This window comes from Boleophthalmus pectinirostris, unplaced genomic scaffold (assembly GCF_026225935.1).
Source record: "Boleophthalmus pectinirostris isolate CB_2022bp ecotype Guang Dong unplaced genomic scaffold, ASM2622593v1 HiC_scaffold_4, whole genome shotgun sequence".
Taxonomy (NCBI): domain Eukaryota; kingdom Metazoa; phylum Chordata; class Actinopteri; order Gobiiformes; family Gobiidae; genus Boleophthalmus; species Boleophthalmus pectinirostris.
This window is the reverse complement of record NW_026571353.1, coordinates 9,346,634-9,371,387: the sequence shown is the minus strand read 5'-3', so window position 1 is coordinate 9,371,387 and position 24,754 is coordinate 9,346,634. Positions and strand designations below refer to the sequence as shown.

The 24,754-nt window shown below is 36.2% G+C and overlaps 1 protein-coding gene across 2 annotated transcripts; it reads left to right on the top strand.

The window, feature by feature from the left end:
* Positions 1-389: 389 nt before the first annotated feature.
* Positions 390-23,857, top strand: arrdc1a (arrestin domain containing 1a). 2 transcript variants are annotated; one of them, XM_020918663.2, is made up of 9 exons: positions 390-567; positions 10,238-10,348; positions 12,361-12,411; positions 18,529-18,683; positions 18,849-19,031; positions 20,967-21,143; positions 21,593-22,139; positions 22,276-22,293; positions 23,076-23,146. In XM_020918663.2, exons 1-8 carry the CDS (start codon positions 450-452, stop codon positions 22,287-22,289), a joined length of 1,356 nt encoding a protein of 451 aa, XP_020774322.1. In that variant the 5' UTR covers positions 390-449; the 3' UTR covers positions 22,290-22,293; positions 23,076-23,146. The 2 variants fall into 2 exon arrangements, with proteins under 2 accessions (XP_020774322.1, XP_020774321.1); XM_020918662.2 differs by lacking the exon at positions 22,276-22,293 and having other exon boundaries at positions 23,076-23,857.
* Positions 23,858-24,754: the final 897 nt, after the last annotated feature.

Genomic DNA, 24,754 nt, shown 5'->3' with positions numbered 1-24,754 from the left:
AGAAGAATGAACGAGGGTAGCCTGTTACATTATCCTATTATTATGTTATGCTATATTTTATTTTATTTTGGCCTAAACATTAGAGCTACAAATAAATAAATAAATACATTTTAATAATTAAGAAATAATAATAACTTCTACCGACATTCATTTAAAAATAATAGTCAACATCTCACTTGCTACCTACACAGAGAATTGACTGTATTCCTAAACAAAACCCCATGTCAAATTCCATTTCTCTTGCATGCCATAGGCCTAATGGAAAATAAAGGCTCTTTGTTGTCGTGAATCTGCCAGGTTGTCTAGGTAACCGGTGAGCTCACGGCGTAGGGCGGGGCCACGCTGCGTAAAGGTGCGTGTTGTTGTTTGCGCGCACAGGTATAGCGCCGCTCGCCTCTTCAGTTCAGTTCGGGCAGTGTCGCTGTGGGGTGAGGACAGCAACGGCGACCATGGGAAAGCTTCAGGAGTTTGAAATCGCTTTTGACGGGAATAAAGTTGTTTACAGCCCGGGAGAGAGCATCACCGGCACCGTGAAAATCAAAGTGGCCCAGGCGCTTCCGTGTAAAGGTAAGACACGAGGGTTCCAGCGGAGAAAACTCACCTGACGTTCTGTACGCGCTTCGTAACAAGGAAGTTACTAATGAAAGGCAAGAAGACTAGACCCACAATTACCCTGTCTCGATATGAACTTAGCTACGATGCTTTAGCTGAAATAAAGTAGCCGTACGTTTTCAAATATTAATATGACTATTATATGTTGTAGTAGCTAAATTAAAATTTAAATATGCTAGCTGTAAATTGTGTATACTTGTAAACATGGTGGCCTTTGGGAATCTTGTGTATTGCAGTCTTATAGTGTCTTACCCTATTGGGATTAGCCTTACATAAATGTACATAGCCTATTGTAAACTATAAGCTTGCAACAACTGTCTGCAGAAGTTGCACTCCACTGGGATTTCCAATCTAATTCTTTTAGCCAAAATTTCAATTACATATACAAATTTTAACGTATAAGTTGTCTTTGAATAAAATATGAAATTAAAAATTTTTTTTTGGCCACAGCAAACTTCAGAGTACTGTTTTATTGGCCTATATTGACATAAAGACTACCTCTCAACTTTTTAATATGGCCTTTAGAATCATAGAATCATTAAAGTTCTTATATTATGCAAAATTGACTATTGTGAGCTTTAAGCCATGTTAGAATGTTGTTACCTCCTCAAGCAATATAAACATACTTGGACTTGTGTTTTGTTTCATTCACACATTTGAGTAACCCTTTATTATTTGTCTGTTTACATCTCCAAAGCTCAAAATGCTCAGCTCCACCTTGTAATGTCATGTATTGGTAGTTTTCAGGTTACTAGCTACTTTTTACCTTTAGTTCAGTACAGATTGGCAATTTCAGGTCTGAAATTATCCAAATGATTCTAGTGAAGGTGTATGGACTTAAAACACAGTGAAGCACTTCCTGTATTAGCACATGACAAGCCTAAATATGCAGGATTTGTGTGTTAAACATGTGAATGAAACAAAACACAACACCAGGTTTTTTGCGATGAGGAAACCACATTATAATATAGATCAGAAAATGGCATAATATGGTCCCTTTAATGTAAAATAGACTAAAGAAAATGCATATACTTAACAAGTACAAGTACCACAAGACAAACCGTATTGCACTCCTTTGTTTCTCATAAGCAATAAAAACCTTTGGGCGTTACATTGTGAAGGCTTGTATTTACCATAAACGCTTTGCATTTGTGACTGTAAAAAGTTTTAAATTGCATTGTTCTCTGCGGGGTTCTTCTTTCAGTAACATTCCCAGTGTTGTTATGGCTGATAAAGAGAATGCCGTTGGAAAAGCTTACTGTAACATGCTGCATCAGATTTCACTGTTTTTGCTCTGTGATCCCCATCTGCTGAAGGGAACAAAAGGCGCAGTTTATCTGACCATACGTCCTGTAACGGATGACTATGTAAGCAGAAGTCAAAAGTCCAATGTTTTCTTACATAAAGATGCAAGTCATTATGTGAGCGTGGTTGGTTAATTGAATACATACAGATAATTGCTATAACACTCCCAGTTTAGAGAAGAGAAGGTCAAATCATTTCCAGTTTTCTGTGCAATAGCAAAAGAATGTTTAAAATTAATTCCATAAACTAAATTAATGATCAGTCTGTGTACGCCTATTTGGTTGACAATGCATGTTCAAGGTCATGTATTACACGAATGGATTCTCCTGAACTTTTAGCCATATATTAGAATGTTGTGACGTCACCACATAACGTACCCGGAGTTGTGTTTTGTTTCATTCAAACATGTTTGAGTTAACTTGGTTTATTAGTCTTTCTACATCTTCAAAGCTTAAAATACTCTGCTCTACTTTGTGGTGTCAAGAAAAGATAGTTTTCAAGTTAAGAGGTTAGGGACAGTTCGGAATTTTGGACATTGGACCTCATTTCCTAATTAGATAGAATGTTGGGGACGTATTGGAGACACTTTTTAAAATATTCCATCCAGTCCCCAGTGCATGTCAGTTGCCATAGTTAGCCTACCACTAAAAACACTCCAAAAAGCACCCAAGGCAAAACAGTTATCACACCAGACTGTCAATAGAATAATTTTAGAAGCAAAACCAACCTTGCATTTGAAGGAATTATGTCTGAGCAGCAGCAGTGAGTTGTACTTCCTGTTAGAAAGCTTAGCAGCAGCGGACTGATATATGAGAAAATAGTCCCTCAACATGCGACTATTCATGCGATGCAAGATTAGTTTTATTTCAAACATTATCCTGTCAACACAGACATTTACATCGATAGTCTGTAGTAATAATAGATTTGCTTCAGGTGTTTTGTGGAGTGGGTAAGACTGTTTTTAGTGGCAGGCTAACGATGGCCATTGACATGCACTAGCCTAGCACCAGCAACTTCTACAAATAAAAAGACTGGATGGAATATTTTAAAAAGTGTCTCCACACATCTCCAACACTCTGGCTCACTAGGAAATGAGGCCCTAAGTCCAAAATTCCAAACTGTCTCTTTAAAAGCTACATTTTACCTTTAGTTCAGTAGAGATTAAAAATTCCAGGGTTGAGATTATCCATTTTATTCTAGTGAAGGTGTATGGGGTTTAAAACACAGTGGAGCACTTACTGTATTATCACATGACATAACAAGGTGGAACAGTGTTTTTTGTTTGAGAGAAATGATAGCCATAGGCTGATTTCCATGTGTTGTCTCATGCATATGGAGATGGAGGTGAATCCAACACTGCTGGCAAGATGTTTGAAGTGTCTTGCTTAAGGACAGAAAACAGACTCAGAGTGCAATGGTTTGAGCGGGAATCAATCTTTCAACTCCCATCCCAGTGCTAACCAAGCCCAACCCGGCTTACCTTCTGAGATCAGACAAGCCCGGGCATTCTTAAGGTGAAATTTATGAGCTTGTACTTGTGGGTCAGTCAGGAGTCTCTTAAAGATGTATTTTAAACTCTAGACCTGATTGATTTAGTTCATTTCAGTTTTAAATACATGTACCCCGCCATGTAATTAGCAGATACTTGTACTTGTAGCAGGCTTTTGAAGCAGAAGTTGCCTTGTTAGTATTTGAAAAGCATGTTTTCACTGGCCCATTACCTGCCACACATAACACAAAGCCAAAGAGTCATTGCTTTTGTCGAATGGGAGTGCTGAGAGAATGACCTTAGGTAGTGTTTTTATGTTTTCCTCAAATCAAGAGAATTTTACATGCTGAAAGTTGGCGGTTGTACTTTTATTGCATTTAAGGTTGATTGCGGTGAAGAGAAAACCAGTAAGGGAAGTGTGTAACTGTGAGAGAATAACTGGTTTCTTGTGAAATTAAAAAGTTGTTGCCTAATATTTTCAAGGCAAGGTTGTGTGCGGATATATCTGTTGGCCTATATATTGAGCCGATATTTGGCCTTTTCAGAGTTATCAGTTTTCAACGCTAAATGTCAATCACAGGCCGATATTTAGTATTAGCCGTCCAGCTGCATAAATATTATGTTGCCACCTAGTGCCTCCGCTCTATTTCATTTCTATCCAGCAACTAGATCAGGAATCAAAATACAATAGACTGTTCACAAAAACCCTGGAAATGCAAGTTCGGGCACCAGCCAATCAGCGAAGAGTCATGTATTCAGTGTTGTCAACGATTCCCGAGATTGAGAATTTAAAGCCGGAACAAAGACAATGTTTGGTGAAATTCTATCAAGGGGAAAGACGTTATTGCCCTTCTTCCTACGGGATTTGGAAAAAGCTTATTATACCAATTAGCCCCGTTAGCGGCGCATTACATGCATCACAACCAAATAGCAGTGATTGGGTAAATGATAAAAAGTACCCACCTACCGTTGAGCGAACGAAATCTAAGGCTGCAAGGTCAGATAGTTTGTACGAAGTGAAACGAAGTAAAACCGGCTGATGAATCAGGCTAGTGAATGAGTTTGCACTAAATTTAAATTGCATTATTCAGGGAAAATAATCAATAATAACCCTACGTATCGGCCGAAAAAAGTTTATTGGCCATTGGTTGCTATGGATTCCAAAAATCAGTATCGGCCATGAAAAACCCTTATCGATCTCGAGTTTGTCAGATTTTGAATTTATGAACTATCGTTTTGTCATTTAAATAGTGTGTGCGTTTATATTTGTAGTAGTTACCAATAAACTCATTGATTTACATACTTCAAATCTGTATTGTAATTTAAAATACAGTTCTTTTTATAATGTTACAAAGAAATACCCAATTAAGGTGAAGAAATGGTTGGTTTATAGTGTTTATGTTATAGTATATACTCTTTATAGTGAAGAGATAATACTTTTTTCATTATGTTTTTGTATTTATTTCTTCATAGCCAGATACAAACATTGAAACCATGTAGATGACGCTAAGACGCATTTCCCCACCCACTCCTCATATTAGTTAGCCTCTGTCACAAGTCATTGACAGTTGGATTTAAAAGGCCTATGACAGGTTTGACTACACATTTTATTATTATATTTCAGATTTTACTGAACATTTTACTCTTTCTTTCCTAATCTGGAATTTTTTTATGTTTCAAATTTTACTTCCTTTCCTGTACACTAGACCAAAACTCAGAAATACACAGAAATGATTAAAATTGTAAGAAAATCCCTTTACTGTGTTAAATTTTTGTCATCAATATGAGACTCAGTCATTTTCAACATACTGTATTTTTAAACTTTTCTACACACACTTTTTCTCTGTTGGTGTAAAAATCTAATTTATGTTTAAGTATTATAGCACCAAATTAAGTAGAAATTAGAGAATCACCAAAACCTCATACGGACTTTAACTAATAAGAGTGAAAGGTGGACATTCCCAAGATGCAGATTGCGTGAGTGTGCGTAAATCGTGATAATATCTGAATTTTGAACTGGACTCTGGAAAGTCTGAGTCACCTGCTGCCTATTAGTATTTATAGTATTTAGTATTTAAGTATTTATACTTATTTCACTGTGATTGGTTAAATCCACCTGTCAATCAGTCATGGCAGAGGTTGAGGAAAAAGTGTCTGTTTGTTTTTAGCCCGTCACAATAATTTTTTTATTGCAGTTGCCCATTTCTTGGTCATTCTGTCCCTTAAAAGATATTTATTAATATATGAAGACATTCTGATTGTGAGTAGGGTTGCCTCTCCTCAGATCTGACTTGTAACTTGGTCTGGTTTGGAAACGTTTAATGCCAAACTGTGAAACATTCTAAACAAAGCAATAACATCTAAATGGAAAAAAGCATTTGACGAACCCTCCACCAGAAAAGTTACACAATGCACCTTTATAGTTTTCCGAGACTGGGAATTTTTTTTACCTCTACGTAGCTTGTGTCTTTCTTCTGCTTCAGTTTGTTTCTTTCATTTGAAGTGCTTGTGGGCTCTCCGGTCTGTTTACATTCCTCTTCAGGTAAAGCTGGTCAAACTAAAGGCGTCAGTCCAGCTCCTCCCACGAAACACTCTTTTAAGTCAATCTAAATCAGGTTATGAAACACGCAAGATAAGAACCAGGGCTGTATCACTGTGCAAATGTTGGCCAAGATGATTAAAGTGGACTCTTTGTGTTATTATGGCATGATGGGAGCAAGCAAATCCAATTCGCACAACATTGGGGAAGTTCTTTGTAAATTGAGACTCGCCTTGACCCAGTTTAATGTCATGATCCATATTAGGCGCTCTTTGGAGACTTTTATTTAAAGCTTTGTTTGGTTGAATAAGCATTGAAGGCACTGTACCACATTTTTACTATCTTAAAAACACATGAAGCAGAACTGTCATCATTAGAGGTCCTATATTACACAAAATTAAGTCTTGCTGCAGTTAAAGTAAAAAATGTGCTGCTTAGTTACCTTGAACGATGCTTGCTACCTGCTACTGTTTTATGATACAAACTGCAGAAGCTCCGGAAGTCTCCCAGGGTAAAACAAGCAGCTACAGATAACATGTATAAATAGACAATACTAAACCTTTGATTAGACTCGCAGACCCTTGAACTTTCAAACTGTCTGCTAGAAGCTTACAGCCTCTCAGATACTTTTTGCGTCCATCTCACCCTGCTGTGAATTAATGCTGTAACATTATTAAAGGTACTGTTGAATGATCTCTGTGCCGCTGCGACTGTTTTTTACAAGACAGAAAAGAAATCAACATCATCTTTTATTTTTAGTTTGTCTACATCTCCAAAGCTCAAAATGCTCTTTTCCGCTTTGTGAGGTCATTTAGTTGTATTTTTCAAGTAAACAATAACTTTTTTACATTTGTTCAGTAGAAACTGGCAATTCCAGGGCTGAAATTATCGAAATTATGATGTATGCAAAACAAAAACAATACACAGTAGAGCACTTCCTGTTTTACCACAAGATCATAAGGTGGAAGAGAGCAGTTTCTGTTTGAGAGACCTCAGCAAAAAATATGTGTACATTTTTGATGAGGAAACAACATTATGACATAGATCGGAAAATAGCAGTGGCCCAGTTCAGTTATTTGTCACTTACAATCATTCTGAGCGTCTTAACTGTTCACCGTGTTTAGTTTATCTTTTCCCGACTGTTAGAGGCCAGAGCTGAGTTTTGCCATCACAGTAATGCTTACAACAACCAGCATGCTAACCACACACTTCCTTATTATTTGACAGTAAAACACTTTTTGATTCTGACAGTCCACAGCTGACTTATTTTGACTTATATATCAGTACTGGGGCAAGACAAATGTTCTACGTCTGAATGTGTTTTGGATGAGGACATAACATTATAACACAGATCAAAAATAACGTAATATGGGCCTTTTAATTCTAACTTTGATAATACTTCACTTTTTCAGCCTGTAGAGACACGTTTTGGTTATGAACTTGTTTGCACACATTTAGGAGTGGTTGTTTGCTTTCCGATTAGAATAATTTGGCTCCCTGAAAGCATAAAATGATTGAATAAACAGCTTTGTGTGGGAGGTAATGTGGTGGGTACGGTATCTGCTTTTACAACAAAAATGGTGCAAATAAAAAATTAAGAGCAAATTTTGTGAAGCAGTGGCTGAATATTTTGAGTAATTTGAAATGTTGTATATAAATTTGTAAAGTATAAAATGCAAAATGTAAAAAGCAATTACTCAGCAAATATATTAAGTATTGTGTACTCAAAATAATTACTGGTGACACTGAGGTGATCCATACAAGCTAAACGACCCATATTTCACTATTTCCTATGTTATGATGTTGTTTATTTATCAAAACATATACCCGGAGTTGTGTTTTGTTTCATTCACACATGTTTAACACACAAACCCTGCATATTTAGTTCTTCTCTCAAGCTGAAAATACTCTCTTCTTCCTTGTAATGTCATGTGGTAATACAGGAAGTGCTCCAATGTGTTTTTAAACTCCATACACCTTCACTAGAATCATCGGATGATTGCAGCCCTGGGCTTTCCAATCTCTACTGAACAAAAGGTAAAAGATGTTAACTTACACTACCACTACATGACATCACAAGGTGGAACAGAGCATTTTAAATTGTAGACAAACTAATAATAAAGAATTAAACATACGTGAATGAAACATAACACAACTCCAGGCGTGTTTTTGATGAGGTAACAGCATTATAACATTAAAGATCACAAGAGTCAGGTTAAGATCTGGTTTTCATTGTTTATTCCTAAATATCGGGCAGAAAGATGAATCACAATCACATTATCATCATTTTGTAAAACATGACATGACATGACACCATTTTAAATCATATTCCAAATCAGAAAATGCTTTATTGTTGTATTGTTAACAAAATTAAGAATGTGCTTTGGCCATATGGTGCATCATAAAACGTAAAAGTATTCCCAATGCATATCAGAAAAATCACTATTTGATTTGGTTTTGATAGCTTTGCAAAATGCTCTTCAGACTTACTAAATAATACATACTAGCTCTAATTGGACACTAAAGATCCTGGCTTCCACTGGTCAGTTTCCATTGTGAGGAGCCAAAGATCAAGTATCCGGGGTCAGTAAACCAAACCACCATTCTCATAACAACTACTGGTGTCAACACTGATGTGCAATTACTAGGCCATTTTAAACGCTGCAGACATTAAACGCTACAATTTCCCTAATCTTAACAAATTGGAATTTCTTTTCATACATTTTTCTGTCGTTTCTTCCATATAAAATTGTTGTCTTTTTGAGTTGGGTGTATTTATGAGACCCATGTGTTCCATATTTGCAATATCAAGGAAAATTTTTAGACATTTTCAAAGATCAGTATACTGTATTCTCCAACTGTTTTAGACAATTTGAAGAAGACACTGTTATGGCGCTGATGAATCAAACATATTAGAGAGGACACAGGACTCAAAAGGGTCACAAAAATGAAGTTGTTTTATTTTTAAGTTAGTTTTCTCCCGTGCCCAAAAATGTACTAATAACAAAAAAAGGCAGACCTGGTGAGCTGGCCAAAGACAAGACACAACTAAAGCTTCCCAGCAATAAATACTCTGTCTCTAAAGCTGATACTGTACAGTCATAGTTTCTGTCCAGAACATACAAATATAGTACAAACAAAGGGTTCAACTGCCAGTCACACATTAGGTTTCAAATGCAAATGATGAGTGACGGGGCTTCTTCCTCATGAGAAAAACATGCTGGCCAATAAAGTTAACACTAAACACGATTTTAAAGGTGCACTGTGTAATTTTTTGGTGGAGGGTTCGCCTGTCCACTTGTCGTCATGGTAATGTTATTGCTTTGTTTAGATGTCCCACAGTATGCTGTTAAATTTCTATAGAGACAAGCCCATAGTGCCTCCAGGCAAAGTTACAGGTCATATCTGTGGAGAGGTGAACTCAAGTTTTTTGTAATATTTTTTGAGAAATAAGACGCCTATAAGTGAATAAATGTGATACAGATGAGTTTAATGCCATACAGGTGAAACAACAATAATATCTCCATGGAAACAAGTTTGTGAGAGACCCCCTACCAGAAAAGTTACACAATGCACCTTTAACAAGACTAAATACACTTTTATTCACTTTATTATTTTCTTAACTATTTCATATATTTGTTGTAAAAGCAGTTTGTTTACATCTGCTCAAAATGCTTTATTTTTGTTTTTATGAAAAGTTATGTTTTGTATGAGCTGGTAATCAATTGTATTCAATTGGATATCAAGCACTTACTTTAATTAAGGCGCTGTACCTATTTAAAAATAATATACATTAAATTACAATATTATGTGTACTGGCCAAGACAAATTTTGCGAAAAAAAATATAGCACAGAGCCTTTAAGAGCAACAAGGTTAAGATGGTAGATGTTTATTACTTACTCTTGAAATGTATAGAAAACAAGTAAGATAGAAGTTTGGCCAATTAAATTTTATTATATTTTGTATCCAACCTAGTGTTTTCACGACAGTAAGATTTTAAACTTGATTTTAAGGATACTTGCTCAAATGAGTATCTTGTTTTGATACTAATTTTATTTTCTGTACTTTTAATAACCCTAATACCGGCTAGAACAAAGACTTTTTTCTCAGCTGATGTAAAGATAAGTGATTTAGGATAAGACGCAATTCTTCTTTGTATAACGTCACAACTGTTGCAAAGTGGTGAGAACTAAATTGTCTTCCTGATTCTTATCTGGTCACTATCTTATAAAAAAATCTCGCATTTATAACAAACACAGTGACTCATCTTTTTCAATGTTTTGTTTTCCAGCTATTAAAGTGAACTGCAACGGCTTCTGCGGAATTTCAACTAAAGTAAATGACACAGCCTGGACCAATGAGGAGCAGTACTTCAACACTACTGTCTCTGTAGCTGACAAAGGTAGATTTCTTTTTGTTTATATTTACCTTTTTGTTTAACCCCACTGAGATCAGACAGCCACTTCTTTTCACAGGAGTCCTGTAGTTCTCCTGACGCACCTGTTCCTTTGTTACCTGTCTAAGATTCAGCCAGACACAGAGGAGACGGCTCAACAGTTTTCAAATATGCAAATTATCTGTACACTTTTGTGGGTGGGGATTTATTTCAACATAATTTTCATAATCCAGACAAACAGTGCCTGCTATTGCTGCGTTTCGGATGACATAACAAAATTCTGTAGGCTAACAATATTTAATACGGGGGACACTTGATATGAATTTGTTATAATGCAAATGTTTGTTGTAACAGAGTGAGTTCTTTGTGACGCCACCCACAGGCCCGTCGACAGTAATTTGGAGGCCTGGGGCAAAAAGCCTTACATGGGCCCCGCTCTTGTACAAATTAATAGGAAGAGGGTCCAATTCTGGGCCCCTAAATTCCTGGGGCCTGGCAGAACAGACCCCTTTGTCCCCTCTTGTTTACTGCCTTGGTCACCCATAACCCAGTCGAATATGCGCCAGTCAAATGAAGCTCAGCAAGGCTAGAGGTGAATTTTGGAGCTCCATATTAGGAATAAGAATTTATTTATGGGCAAAGTAGTAAAATAAAAACACCAGGATCAAGCAGAGCGGGTTAATACGAACCAAAATGAGAAGCCTGACAAAAAGGGGCAACGTTTTTTCAACACAAAGTTAATTGGAACCACCGTTTAGGGAAGTTGGCTTTCTCCATTTATATTTATAGTCTATCGTCTAGTCACTAAAAGAAATGATCAGTTAAAAACAACAATCTGAAAACCACTAGTACTTTCTGAACCCACAATATTTTACTAATACTTCACTAACTAAATAGGCAATGCAGTACAATGTGCTTTTAGGCAGTTATTATGCATTTGTTTGGGTAGCATAGTGACAGTGTGGTTAGAATTTCATATCTGTGGTTGTGGTTTCTAGTGTTATTGTAATTCTCTTCTCTCTATTACCTAAACAAATCCTCTGTTTATCCCATAATATAAAAGTTGATTGTGTAAAAGCGTTATAGTATTGCATTTGTATAGTAAATCTATTTATTTTAAGCTGTCAAATGACATACAACATACAACATACAACATTTATAGCTTCAACTAGGGATGAGAGATAAAACTCATATTTGTTTAGGGTATCACCATTTGGTAATCTGATGATCCTGTGGCAACCTAACAAAAAATATATTAAAGCTATATACCCAATATTCAAAAACAGATTTCAGAATATTATCTATAATTTTGTAATCTATATACATGCTTCTGCAGTCGATCCAAACTCTATTATGTCCACTCCTTTGTCACAACCTGCCTTGACTAATGCAATAGCCTGCTCTACAGTTCACCCTCCAAGCATATCCAATTCAAACCTCTCACCATCGTGTACAAATCCCTCCATAACCCGGCCCCTGCCTTCCTCTCTGAGCTCCTCCACAACCACAACCCCGTCCCTGCCCTCTGTTCAGCTGATGCCAACCTCCTGTCTCCCACCAACAGGACTAAACATAAGATCTGGGGTATACAGGGCCTTCTCTGCTGCTTCCCTCACCCTCTGGAACTCCTCCATCAGAGACTCATCCATGTTACAAAAAGCCCTGAAAACCCTTCTTTTTAAAACCACCTTTCATTAACTTTCTTATTTTGTTTGTTTACCTTCGTTTGTCTCTTCATGTAAAGTGTATTTGAGTATCTTGAAGAGCACTATACAAGTGTTATTAACTTTGGCACACATTTTTAATCCGTTTGAATAACTGCAATATATACAACAATCCTAAAACCAAGATGGCACAAGGTGAAGTTTTTAAGATCCACTTTGCTATGTGCCTGTTCCTGTTCTCAGCCTTCAGGTCATTGTGTATTCTTTCCTGGGGCATTCACACAAAGCATGCTGGGAAAAACACAGGGATTGTTCCAGCTTTCCACTAACTGATACTTATCTTCGTCTCCACAGGAACTCTGAAGCCCGGAGACCACACTTTTCCATTCAAGTTTCTCATCCCAGGTAAGAGGAGAAGAGAATGTCATTTAATCACAGTAATGCAACAGGGTTTATTTATAGAAGATATTTCAGCTCAATACAGAAAATACCAAAATGCCTAAAGGTGCATTGTGTAACTTTATTGGAGGGGGGTCCATCAATGCTTTTCTCTGTGGAGATGTTACTGCTTTGTCTGGAATGTTTCACAGTATGGCATTAAACCCTTCAGTCTTCATGGAGATCAAACCGGGCCATGTTAAAGGTCAGATCTGTGGAGAGGCAACCCTGCTCACAGTCAGAATGCCTTTTTTTTTCTAGGTATTTTTGAGCTATAAAACAACCTGTAATTGAATAAATGTAAGGTAGAGCTGGTTCATGTCACACTGTGGAACATTCCAGGCAGAGCAATGACATATCCATAGAAACAAGCAGGACCCCTAGCCAAAAAGTTACACAGTGCACCTTTAAATGAAAACACAAAAAAAAGACTGCTAATGCTCATTGCATGTTAGGACTACTCAAAATAATTGTAGGAGAACAAAATTTGATATAGGCTTCTATTAGGCCTTGTAATGTAGTCAAAGAATACTAGGCATTTTAATTGATAAGGTTTACACACTTTGTTGCATTTAATTGTAATCAGTTTCAATGAAAGTGAATTAAGAACTTCACTTTTTTGCTCTCGTGTCTTTTAAGTGCGAAAATTATTAAATACAGAAATGTTTTAATGGAAGACAAATCACTTTAACCTATTTAAGTTTTATCAGTGGGCCTAATATTTGTGTGACAAGCACAAGTTTTATTTACAGTGTATGAATACAACTACAACAAAGCCAGGCTATAAGATAAGCTGAACTTTATTTGTCACACAGTGGGGGATGTTACAGTGTTGCAATGCAAATTTCAAGAACAGTAGGAGAATAAGAACATGCAGTCAAGATCAAGATAATTGTACTACTATAAAGATTTACAATAGACTAAAAACTAGCCCAACACTGTCAGCTGTGTAAAGTTATCAAGCTGTAAAGTTAGTACAGTAAGTGACTCTGACTGTGGTTATGTACAGTGCAATGTATGGACAAATTAAGTACATAAATAGCAGTGACTTGAGTGAATTCTAAGAAATAGTTTTGGTGTTTTGTCAAATAGTTGTAGTGCAAAATGTTTTCTCGTCACTCAAATACAATACATTCTTTGCTATTGTTTAGTCTACCTATCTGTAACTTAAAACTACATTATAGGCAAATCAGAACCTCTCATCTGTAGTGACAGCTCCCACAGCACACAGACCTGAATGCACATTTCACACATCATTTCAGACATGTCCCAACTTGTCCTTGTGTTTACCCTGTTATTAGCGAACAGCAAGGAGCAGGCAAATATTGCACTCATTACAATACGTAGTCAGTGTTTCTTAAGGGATTTATTTCATTTATTTTTAGCACTTGTAATGTAAAATTTGCACAAAACATCAGTTGAAAGCAAATGTATGCATTATTTTATTTCCAAGTTTCAACCATAACTTTAGATCTCAAAAAGTTCATTTCAATTAGTTCAGTTAATTCTAGTCACACTTGAACCTCTCCCAGTGCCATATCTTCCTTGTGACCAGTAACCAGTGTTTTCACAATACTTTATTACTGTAATCAAGGTGGAAATTTAATATTACGCAAAATGGATTCTTGTGAGCATTCAGCTGTGTTGTTATAATGTGATTATCTAATCTAAACCATAACTGTTTTTGATGAGGTAACAACCGGTACATTAAAATGATCTTTGGATAACCCATCATTATTAGTCTACGGTACGTTTATGATGACGGTCTGAACAGAAGATGCAAAAGTAGCGTCGCGTCTTCACTTTTTATTCTGTATTTAGACAAGCGTTTTCTGGAGGAAATCTGTGTGCATACAGTGTCTCAAAAGTGTGTGGAATTGGATTGGGTATGCATGCCAGGTGGCTAGGTGGTGATGCTAGGTGGTGATGTATGTGACGATGTATGTGACGTAAACGCGTACGCGACATGAGCAAATCTGACCTGAACTCTGAGAGTTTTGCTTCTTTGGAAAAGTTGAATATGCTCCGCCGTAGTGTTTCCATCTACACTGCCTCTCTGTAGAGTGGTTTCAGTTTTTTGCGTTTTAAGCCCCAAAAACGCTGTCATCATCTAAATGAAAAGCACTTCCGATAAATTAGTTTTTACCTGCAAGTGTTCTCATGTAAACTTCTCCAAAGCTCAAAATGTTCTGTTCCACCTTGTAATGTCATGAATCAGTAGTTTTCAAGTTAACAGCTACCTTTTATCTGTAGTTCAGAGACTGGAATTTCCAGAGCTGAAATCATTCAAGTGATTCTAGTGAAGATGTATGGAGGTTAAAAACACAGTGGAGCACTTTCTGTATTAACACATGCCATTAAAACATGGAACAGAGTGTTTTCAGTTTGAGAGAGGAGCCTAAATATGCAGGGGTTGTGTGTTTAAACATGTGTGAATGAAACAACTTGAGGTATGTTTGTGATGAGGAAACAATATTCTAATAGATCAGAAAATAGTGTAACATGGTTCCGTTCTCTATTCCAATTTTGATGCCACAAAATGCAGTGTAATTGCACACTTGCACAATGTGATCATATATTAGTTCAGATTATATATTGAGACTGTTCTAAAATTATCCAGGAAATGTGATGTTTTGTCTTATTCATATTGATGTGATTTTTCTCAGTACTAATACTTGCTCAAATGAGTATGTGGTTTTAAATTGATTACAACCCTAGCATAGATAAACGAAACAAAACATTCATACATTTAAAAACAAGATAGAATCATTGTTGTAGTAGAGTAGAGTTTGGTGTCTGGGTAGTAGATTTTTATATTCCCCCTTCTTATTTTCAAGACATTTTAAACTATTTTGGGGGAATTATTTTTCATATTGTAATTTGTAAAATATAAAATAATACAGCTGGAGACAATTAGTGGTGAATTGTATGATAGTAATATTTCCAAACTGGAAATACCTGACCTCATAAAAGACATAAATCAGATATAGATACATTTGTCTCTAAGGTGTGTCAGACTGCACTTTGTTGTTATTTGTTTGTGACGTCATTTCTGTGTATTCCCATTACTCACCACAAGAGCTTTTGAATGACATCATTTTAACTCTGACCTCAATACCTCATAAGTTTTAAAAAAATTATTTAGAATTAAAATACAACGTTCAACATAAATCTGTCTTCTTCTATAGCAATTGTTTATTTTTTAAACAATTATATTATTATTTTCAAATTAAGAACATAATTGGCGTCCCTCCACGTAATAAAGGACTTTTAATATATTAAGTCAGTGTGCCTCGGGTTTGTACCTTGTCTATTTTTTATGACCAAGTGAAGTGCTCTACCTTTTCTCTTCATCTAAGCAAATAATTGGTTGGGTTTTAATGAGGACAGATAAAGGTTGGAGAATGTGAACTCATTGTGAACTCAGCACTTAATATTTCTATTGTAATATAGGGCTGTCAAAAGTATAGAAAAGACTGTAATTGACACTAAAGCTAGAATCGAGGACAGATACTCATTTGAGCAGGTAGCAATACTAATAAATTCACATTCACAGGACAGAAATCAACCTTTCCTGAATAGCTTTAGAATGATCTTGAGCTGTATCAGAACAAATAGAAGAGCACATAGACTAATATACACCCATGCACCACTATGGAACCTACCTGGATCACTGAGGGAAAACACATAAGATCACATGGGAATTGAAAGAAAGTTCTATGATTTAATGTTGAAAATCACATTCTATTGTCTAAAGAAAGCATGTTTTTTTATTATCAAGTTGAAGTTGAGTTTGAAATTTCTGTATCATGACAAGACTACTGTAATAAATTATTTCCACAGGCAAACTCAAGATTCTGTCCTGTATTAGTAATGGCAATACTAGTACTAGTAACAAATACAAGATGAATGTGTAGTATGTAGTACTTTTACATTTTGAGTTATTTCTTCTCATTTGTTTTCTCGGGTACACATTTTGATTAGCAGTAGTTGCAGGTGCATTGTGTAACTTTTCTGGTGGAGAGTCCTTCATATGCTTTTCTCCATGGAGGCATTATTGCTTCATCTGGAATGTTTCACAGTATGGTATTAAACCTTTCTATCTTCATTGAGACAAAACCAGACCAAGTTACAGGTTAGGTTTGTAGAGAGGTGACCAAGCTCAGTCAGAATGCCTGTTTTAAAAGGTATCTTTGAGCTGTAAAACTACCTGTAATTGAGTAATTGTAAGCTAGAGCTGTTTAATGTCATACCGTGGAACATTTCAGGCAGATCAATGACATCTCCACGCTCCACCAGAAAAATTACACAGTGTTCCTATAAAGGAGTTTTGTTGTCTTTTATGGTTTCCTCTTTGTTAATCCCTGATGCGTTTTCTCCATTCACTCAGTGCGGTGCTTCAGTTTTTATTTCCACGCTGGTGAAAGTCTCGCTCTCATCACAGAAACTCAAACTGACCTGACCGGTCCTAGAGCTGCTGTGTCACCTGAAGCTCCTGCACCTGCCTGTGTCACATGTTCACTGGAAATATTGTCTCAAACGTCATTAGACTCTAGAACAAGAGAGTTCCGTTTGTTACACATGTATCTGAACTGCTTTGGTTGTTTTGTACAGTTACAATTAATAATGCACTTCCTCTTTTGTGTAACCTTTTGAGTCATAACCATATTCAGATTCATTCTAATGGACAACAGTCTGTGTTTAACAGGCTCCTAAGCATTTTCTCCATTGTCTACTGCGCACTGAGCACTTTATGTTGTATATTATGTGTTCAGGAGGCTACATAAGAACTTCACTGACTATTGTACTGTGTGACGTCTGTATGCCTGTCACAAGTAACAAACTTGATTACTAAAACATGAATGAACCTTTTTATTTAGTATAATCTTGCATATTTAAGACTGTCTGCTGGTATGAAAGAGTACTTGACGTTTAGGGGTGTAATGCCTTTTTTCTGTCCCGCAGAGTGACGCACTTTATTGCAAAATACACAAAATATTTTCAAAAAGAAGTCAGTTTTATAACAATTGTAAAAACTCCTTTCCCTAAACATCACGTCATTGTGCCATGCTCTAAAAGTTTAGTTAATTACTTGTCTACATGTCTAAATTGCTGGTTTAATAATTGTGTAACTGTCCTCTATCTTAAATAATATAAAATATTTTAACAGTTAGAATTGTGTTTTTCATAGGAAATACAGTCAACCCGCAGCACATCACACATGTGCATGTTCAAATTTTTTCAGAAAAGCTGGATTTTACAAAAAGAAGAATGATAAAATGATAATTATTACATTTTTTCTTTGTTCCAGAGCTCCTCTAGGTGCGTACATGACAGTTATATAAACACTAGGAGTTCATCTGGCTTTTTAAATGATTTTTCATTTTTCATTAAGTGATTTTTCATGTCATACCACAGGACACCCTTTGGTAACTGTTTTTAAGATTTAAAGTAGCGATAGAGGTGTAATGTTATTAAATAATCTTTGCTTCTCTTTAGACCAACAGCTTTATGAACTGTCTCTCACACAAGAAACTAGATTTTTTTTAAAGAAAAGACTTATAGTCACACCGCAGGACATTTGAGTGTTTAGTGTTAAATTACACACAACTGAAACACAACTTCTTTCTAAAACTGTCATTTATAGAATACATATTTGTGCACAGTTGAGTTCAATTTTGGACAAAGAAAAATATTATTTAAAAAGTAATTTAAAGTAATTACTCAGAAAATGGCTGTCATGTCAAATACCCAAACACAGCTTGTGAAGTTAATTGGTGGTGTTAGTGCCGCTTGTGTTTTGAAAGTCCATTTTGCTTTATCACACGCAATGATTACAGATGCAACTTTGAAGCTAGAAGCCTGTATGAAGGGTGCATTCACAATTGCACATATCAAAATTGGGACTAAAACTCAAACCAGGACTCAAAAAGGACAAGTGTGAATGCATTCTCAAACCATATGTATCTGTATATAGATATGATTGCAGTCTCTTTTTGTCTCATTACACCTGCAGATTAATACAAGTTTAATGTATTATTTCTGATTGCTAAAACTCACCTGGTTTATGCTAATGTTTTCCAGCCACGGCCCCCACGTCTTATGAAGGAAACTATGGAAAGATCATTTACAGAGTGCGCTCTTTCATCGACACACCACGATTCTCCAAAGACTATAGTGCAGAGAAATCCTTCTACCTGCTCAGCCTCCTCAACCTCAATGAAGTGCCAGACATTTGGGTGAGTGGCTCTATGTAGTTTAAAGTTGCATTGTGTTCCATGGTATGACATTAAACACATCTATCTAGCATTTATTCATTATGGGGTTTTCTATTTCTCAAAACTACAATAATCCTCTCTGTGAAGACTTAAGTATAAGTCTAAATCTCTCTTATTTCCTCACAGGGGCCTAATCAGTCTGCAGTGACCCAGCAGTTCACGTACATGTTGATGAAAACGGGTACTATTGTCCTCAAAGCGCAGACGGATATGAAAGGATACACCCCTGGACAAGTGATCCAAGTCATCGCCAACATCCACAACCAATCAGGAAAATCCACCGGGAACGTCATTGCCAGTCTCATGCAGGTATGGGTGGTTTTCCGATTCCAGAATGTGATGCTATAGAGAGTGGTGATGGTGGAGAGACTGTTTTCCCTGTTGATTACGTTGTATTTGTCTTGAAATATCCAAAAGGTAAATTCCCAAATATGAAACCTGATCATTTCTATTAGTGACTAGAGCCAAGAATTCACTGTATTACAACAGAAAACAGCATTTGAACAATATTAACTTTAGCTATCCCAATCTTGTTTTGTCATCCACAACCCAGTAATACCATGAGAAACACCCAACAAGCTCTACTATTGCAAGTTTGGACTAAAATGATGTGCAGTTTATGTATTCATAATATTTTATTGTAGTTTTTCTGTTTTTTTTAAAAAGGTGCACTGTGTAACTTTTTGTTAAAGGGTCCGTCTTTGTCTGGAATGTTTCACAGTATGGCATTAAACCTTTCTATCTTCATGGAGAACAGACCAGACCATGTTAGAAGCCAGATTTGTGGAGATGCAACCCCACTCACATTCAAAATGCCTGTTTTTCTTGGTATTTTTGAGCTATAAATTGAATTGAATAAATGTAAGGTAGAGCTGTTTAATGTCACACTGTGGAACATTCCAGGCAGAGCAACTGTAACTTAGCCTGGAAGTTGCTCGTCTCCATGGATTTCGATGTTTAATTCCCTAATCTGAAAAATTCCAGGTGAAGCAATTAACATTTTCATGGAAACCAACAAGTGTGGCCAAAAATATATAAGTGAACATTTTTAAAAGAACTTGTATGTCTGAGCAGTGCATCAGCACTCAATTTATATTCTCACAAATGTCCTACATACTCCGATGTTTCTTTACATGTTGAAAAAAATGTAATTATAATTCAGTAGTATTTATAAATTACAGGAAAGCTTTCTGGTATGTATTTTCAGTGGCAGCACAAATACAAGCATGTCCCATAGGGCTTCTATGATTAACCAATTACATGTATTGTATTTGTATTTATTTATTTGAGCATTGTTTTCCATACATTACAGTAAATGCTTTGTGATTTCAGTACATCAAAAGGAGTAGGTAGGTGTTAAAAAAAACGTATATTTTCCTACCACTTATTCCAGAAGGTGGTAGTTAGCTGCTATGCATGCTGTCTGCAAAATGTAATTACAATTTAGAGTATATAAAAACATTTGTACATATATCAACAGCAGTACAAGAATATGATATTGTCAGTGATGCACAAAAGGACAACAAAAATATACAATGCAACAATATTCTCTTCAGTTATCTCGTGAAATTCTTGTGATCTACTTTTTTTTTTACATAAATAATTTGAGCATTCTTTTAAATTCATGAACGTTAGTACAGTACTTTCATCTGAAGCGTTCCAGAGGTCAACGCCACACCTTTTTAAATACAAATTTTATTCATAGTTGTGTGGATACTTGTTTTGTTTTTTTTGTTTTTTTTATATTCCTCTCAATTTATACCTTCCTTCTCTGTTTCTAAATAAAGATTGAATGTTTTTTAGTAACACGTTTTGCCCCTGGCCTTGTACATCAATTGTAATGTTTTAAATTTGGCCAAGTTCTCAAGTTTGAGCAATTTGGATTTTAGGAAAAGTGAGTTTGTATATTCTCTGGAGCTGGCATTGTGTAATATTCGTATTGCCTATTTGTGTAGTTTGAACAGTGGGTTTATATTACTACTGTAAGTGTTGCCCCAGACTTCTACTCCATAACTAATATATAGAAGAATGAGGGAACTATCTATCATAGACTGAGATTTGTTGTCTAGAAGAGTCTGGCTTTACATACTTGCTGTGCTCCTGGCCATTTTAGATTAGACATTTGGATTGTGCAGTTTCCAGCTGATTTTGTGGTTGAGAATTAAATGTATCTGTAACTTTTTCTTCTGGCTGCTACTATATTTTCAGTGTATTATTTTAATTGTATATTTTGTGTGTTTTCAGCGGGTCACATATGAAACGAAGCGGCCAACCCATGACCTGCGGGTGATCGCGCAGGTGGAGGGGGGAGTGGTGAAGGCCGGGAAGGAGCTCGAGTGGAAGGAACAGATTATCGTCCCTCCTTTGCCCCAGTCTGCGTTAAATGGGTGTGACCTTATCAAGATCGAATACTATGTCAAAGTAAGGAGCACACTGGGTAATCCATTCTGTACATACTAATGTTTTGTATTATTGTTAAACCAAGATACTGTGTTGTGCAGAGATTTAGTGACATCTAGTGATAAAATTTTCCACATCGTTTGAAGAGATAACAAATTCCACTATAGACTTTATAGTGCAGCTTATTTTGTTGGTTACTCATAGACCTGTTATGAATCATCATAACACATTTTGGAATCTGATACACTGTAGAAAAATGTCATGTCATAAATTTTAAATAAAGATGATGATTAATGGTTTTAAAAGAGTAGTAAAATGTCCTACTCTTGTCATATTGTATTGTCTTTTACTCTTTAGCCATTACAAATTTTGACTTCTTTACTGAAAATGTTTTTTGGTTTTTTTTGTAATACTCCATAAATCAAAGCTCATTTTCAAACATCTGACACACAATTTTTATTTCCCTCTAGGTCAGTCTGAAAACTCCAGACGTCATGTTGACATTACCCATCCAAATCGGAAATGTGTCATTGGACAAAAAGTACCGCCCTGCAGCCAACTCCACCTCCTCCGCTTCTGCTCCTGCATCTGCTCCAGCTTCTGCTCCAGGTTCTGCTCCAGCTTCTGTCCCAAGCTCTCTCCCTGCTCCTGAAGACTCCACCTCCACTACTGCCACCACACCCACGTTACCTCCTCGGCCTGTACCAAAACCTGCCCCCCGCCCTGCCCCGCGCTCCCGGATGTCTTCCTGCCACTCCCCGAGCGCGCCCCCGGCAGAGTTCCCAGAGGGGGCAGAAGGAGGCACTGCAATGGGAGGAGCTTATCCTAACAAGAGACAGTCCCAACTAGTGTCACCAAATGCATTCAGCTACGCCCCAGGGCTGTTTTTTGGCCAAGACCATCCCGATGCCGCCCCTAGGGGCGCCACCGCTCCCTACCCCACAGATATCAGAGCGAGTGCAATGCCAAGTCCACACATAATTCCACCAGACTACAGCACACCTTCATATCCAAGAGGTAAGTTTACAACTTGCACCACTCTCTTATGCAGTGTTTTCAGTACTTACAAGTTAAGCATTAACAAAGTACATTTACGTACAGATCAAGACAAATTTTCTTGTTAAGGGCTAAACCAGTGTATTATCTTTTATAGATAATGCAGTGTAACAAGGTTAGTGGTATATTGCCTGCGGATGGGGTGCTCTTCATAATCTTGGGGGGACATCTGGTGGCGAAGGTGTACATTGCAGCTCCAGTTGCTAATGCTGAAGAACACAACTTGAACTAATACATTTAACAGGGGATGCTTAAAGGAACTGTACTGTAAGATTTTGATTTCAAATTCCATAAACATTACTGTTTATGTCTGCAAATACAAGGGAGATGTGTTTAAATCAAATATTTCCAGTTTCACAATTTGTTTAAAATCTCAAAAGACTCTTCTGAATCCTCACTATCCTAAACCCCAGCACCTGCAGCCAGTCACTAATCCTTGCTAATGCAGCTTCTGCTGCTGCAAAAGCTGCTGTCCTGAGAATGTTTATATCCTCTATATGCAGGTTAAGGCACTGGCAACCTATTAGTGCCTGGTACCTTTCTTAAAATAGTAAGAGCACAGGCTACATACAGTTCCTTTAAATAAATTTTAGATCTAATACATTCAGTTTAAACAGCCATACTTTGTCAGATGCATTGAATTCACACTCACACATTACAGTTTTACCAAAACATTTTACATTGATAGCATCACTTACCTACAGTAAAAAACAATTGAACTCAGTGGTTAAAAACTAAATATGCGTATGCTTGGGTAGATCAATGGTGACGTCTTGCGTGAGTGCATGCACATGCATTGGAAGCTGGCCAGTCTGCTGCTTTTAGTTGGTCTAAATGTCCTTTTTAGATCTTTTTATTAAATGGTCTTTCTGTTTTGTTTTGTTTTTTTATTTCCAGATGCTCCACCGTCCTATGATGAGAGCTGCAACACTTGAACCAACTACACCAGGAAAATGGTCAACCTTTCACCTGCACGAGGACCTATACCATGGACAATTTCTGTTTGAATAATAACAGAGATACCAAAAACATTGGACCTTGTTGGACATTTTGGTTGTTACAATGGTTAAAACAGTTGTGATTTACTCTCTCTAAACTATTCAATCAATACTGTTCAGAGTTCAGTTACTCTTTACTAGAAATACCAAATATGTATCATCAATAAACAATCACTTTGTACATAAAACAGCATTTAAAGAAAATTAAGGTAGGTCTACTTTAAAAATACTGGTGTCTGTGATTTTAAATTCCCTGCTGCATTGAAAGCATCATATCTTGTTAATGTTTTATTATGAACATTTGCTAGTTATGTTTTTTTAATACATTTTGAGCAGTAATGAACAATTTTATTTGTACACACATTACACTTTTCATCCTGTTATGTGAATTCTGTGTCATGAGTTTGGTCACTCTTGGTTTAACTGTGGGAATCACTGTAATTTGATATTGTTCAGCTGCTAAATGAGTATTTTTTTTTCTTCTTTGTTTTGTTTTTAAACTTTTACTGTACAGAGAGTGGTTTTAATTTTACATTTTATTATCAGTCCTATGTCACTGGAGTCCCTTGTCTATGGATAACCCAAGTGTATTCTAAATCAGCATATCTATGACAAAATTGTATTTATTTATTTTATTACCACCTGTTGCTGGATTCCAATAAAGACCAAATTAATATTTTATCTTGACTCCTTTTTTTAAATATTCTTTTCATTTCACTCTGATACATTATTTAAACAGCTGATGTGTTTTTTAACTCCTGATTTGTTTGCTATAATGTGATGTTGTCATTCACAACAGTTACAAGCATGTTAATAGTTTTTAATAATATTGTGACACATTATATTATTAATATTGTAATGTAACAGTGCACTATGTAAAAAATACACAATTCACCTTTAAGACAGACAACAATGAAATCCTTTTACGTGGGTTTCCAAGCCTACTGAAGATTTGTTAACAGACATCAATGCATTTTTTTTCATGGCAAAATGTGACAAATGCATGCTAAATTAATATATAGTCTACTGTAACCCTCGTATTATGGTCATACTAGGGCTAAATCCTCTTTATTTCACATTTTCACTGAAGTTGGAAAGAAGAAATGTCAGTTCAGGTGTTTCCATTTTATTGTGTCTTGACATAGGCAAATGAAAACAGGAAGATGTAGGATTGTGGTTATTGTTTTGAGACTTTATCAAATGGTAGATTTTTTTATGCCTAAATTAAGGTAAGGTACACTTTATTATTCCTGCAAGTAAATCTGTCCTACCTATGGTGTGTGTTTTTACATTTCCACAAGTTAGAATGCCCCTAAATTAGCCTTCTGTTTTAATGTTTATAGCCAGTTGCTTAAAACTGAACACATCTTCTATTATTATGCTATAGGCCATGAAATACACATTTGCATTCTCTCTGCACTCCCAAATCCAAATCCGTGAATATCCTCAAACTTTTTGCTAGATCATTAGGCCTAATTGAGAGAAAAGAGGTTGGTTTTTTATGTCCTTTTTGAATGAGTTTAATTTATTCCTTTAAATTAGAGCGTTGAAACTGCTCCTTTTATATGTGAATATGTT

Excerpts from the sequence above, each read along its gene's own strand:
- arrdc1a (XM_020918662.2), top strand. The coding sequence starts at position 450 with ATGGGAAAGCTTCAGGAGTTTGAAATCGCTTTTGACGGGAATAAAGTT. Across the intron at positions 12,412-18,528 it reads ATTCAAGTTTCTCATCCCAG|CCACGGCCCCCACGTCTTAT; the intron begins GTAAGAGGAGAA and ends AATGTTTTCCAG. Across the intron at positions 18,684-18,848 it reads ATGAAGTGCCAGACATTTGG|GGGCCTAATCAGTCTGCAGT; the intron begins GTGAGTGGCTCT and ends ATTTCCTCACAG.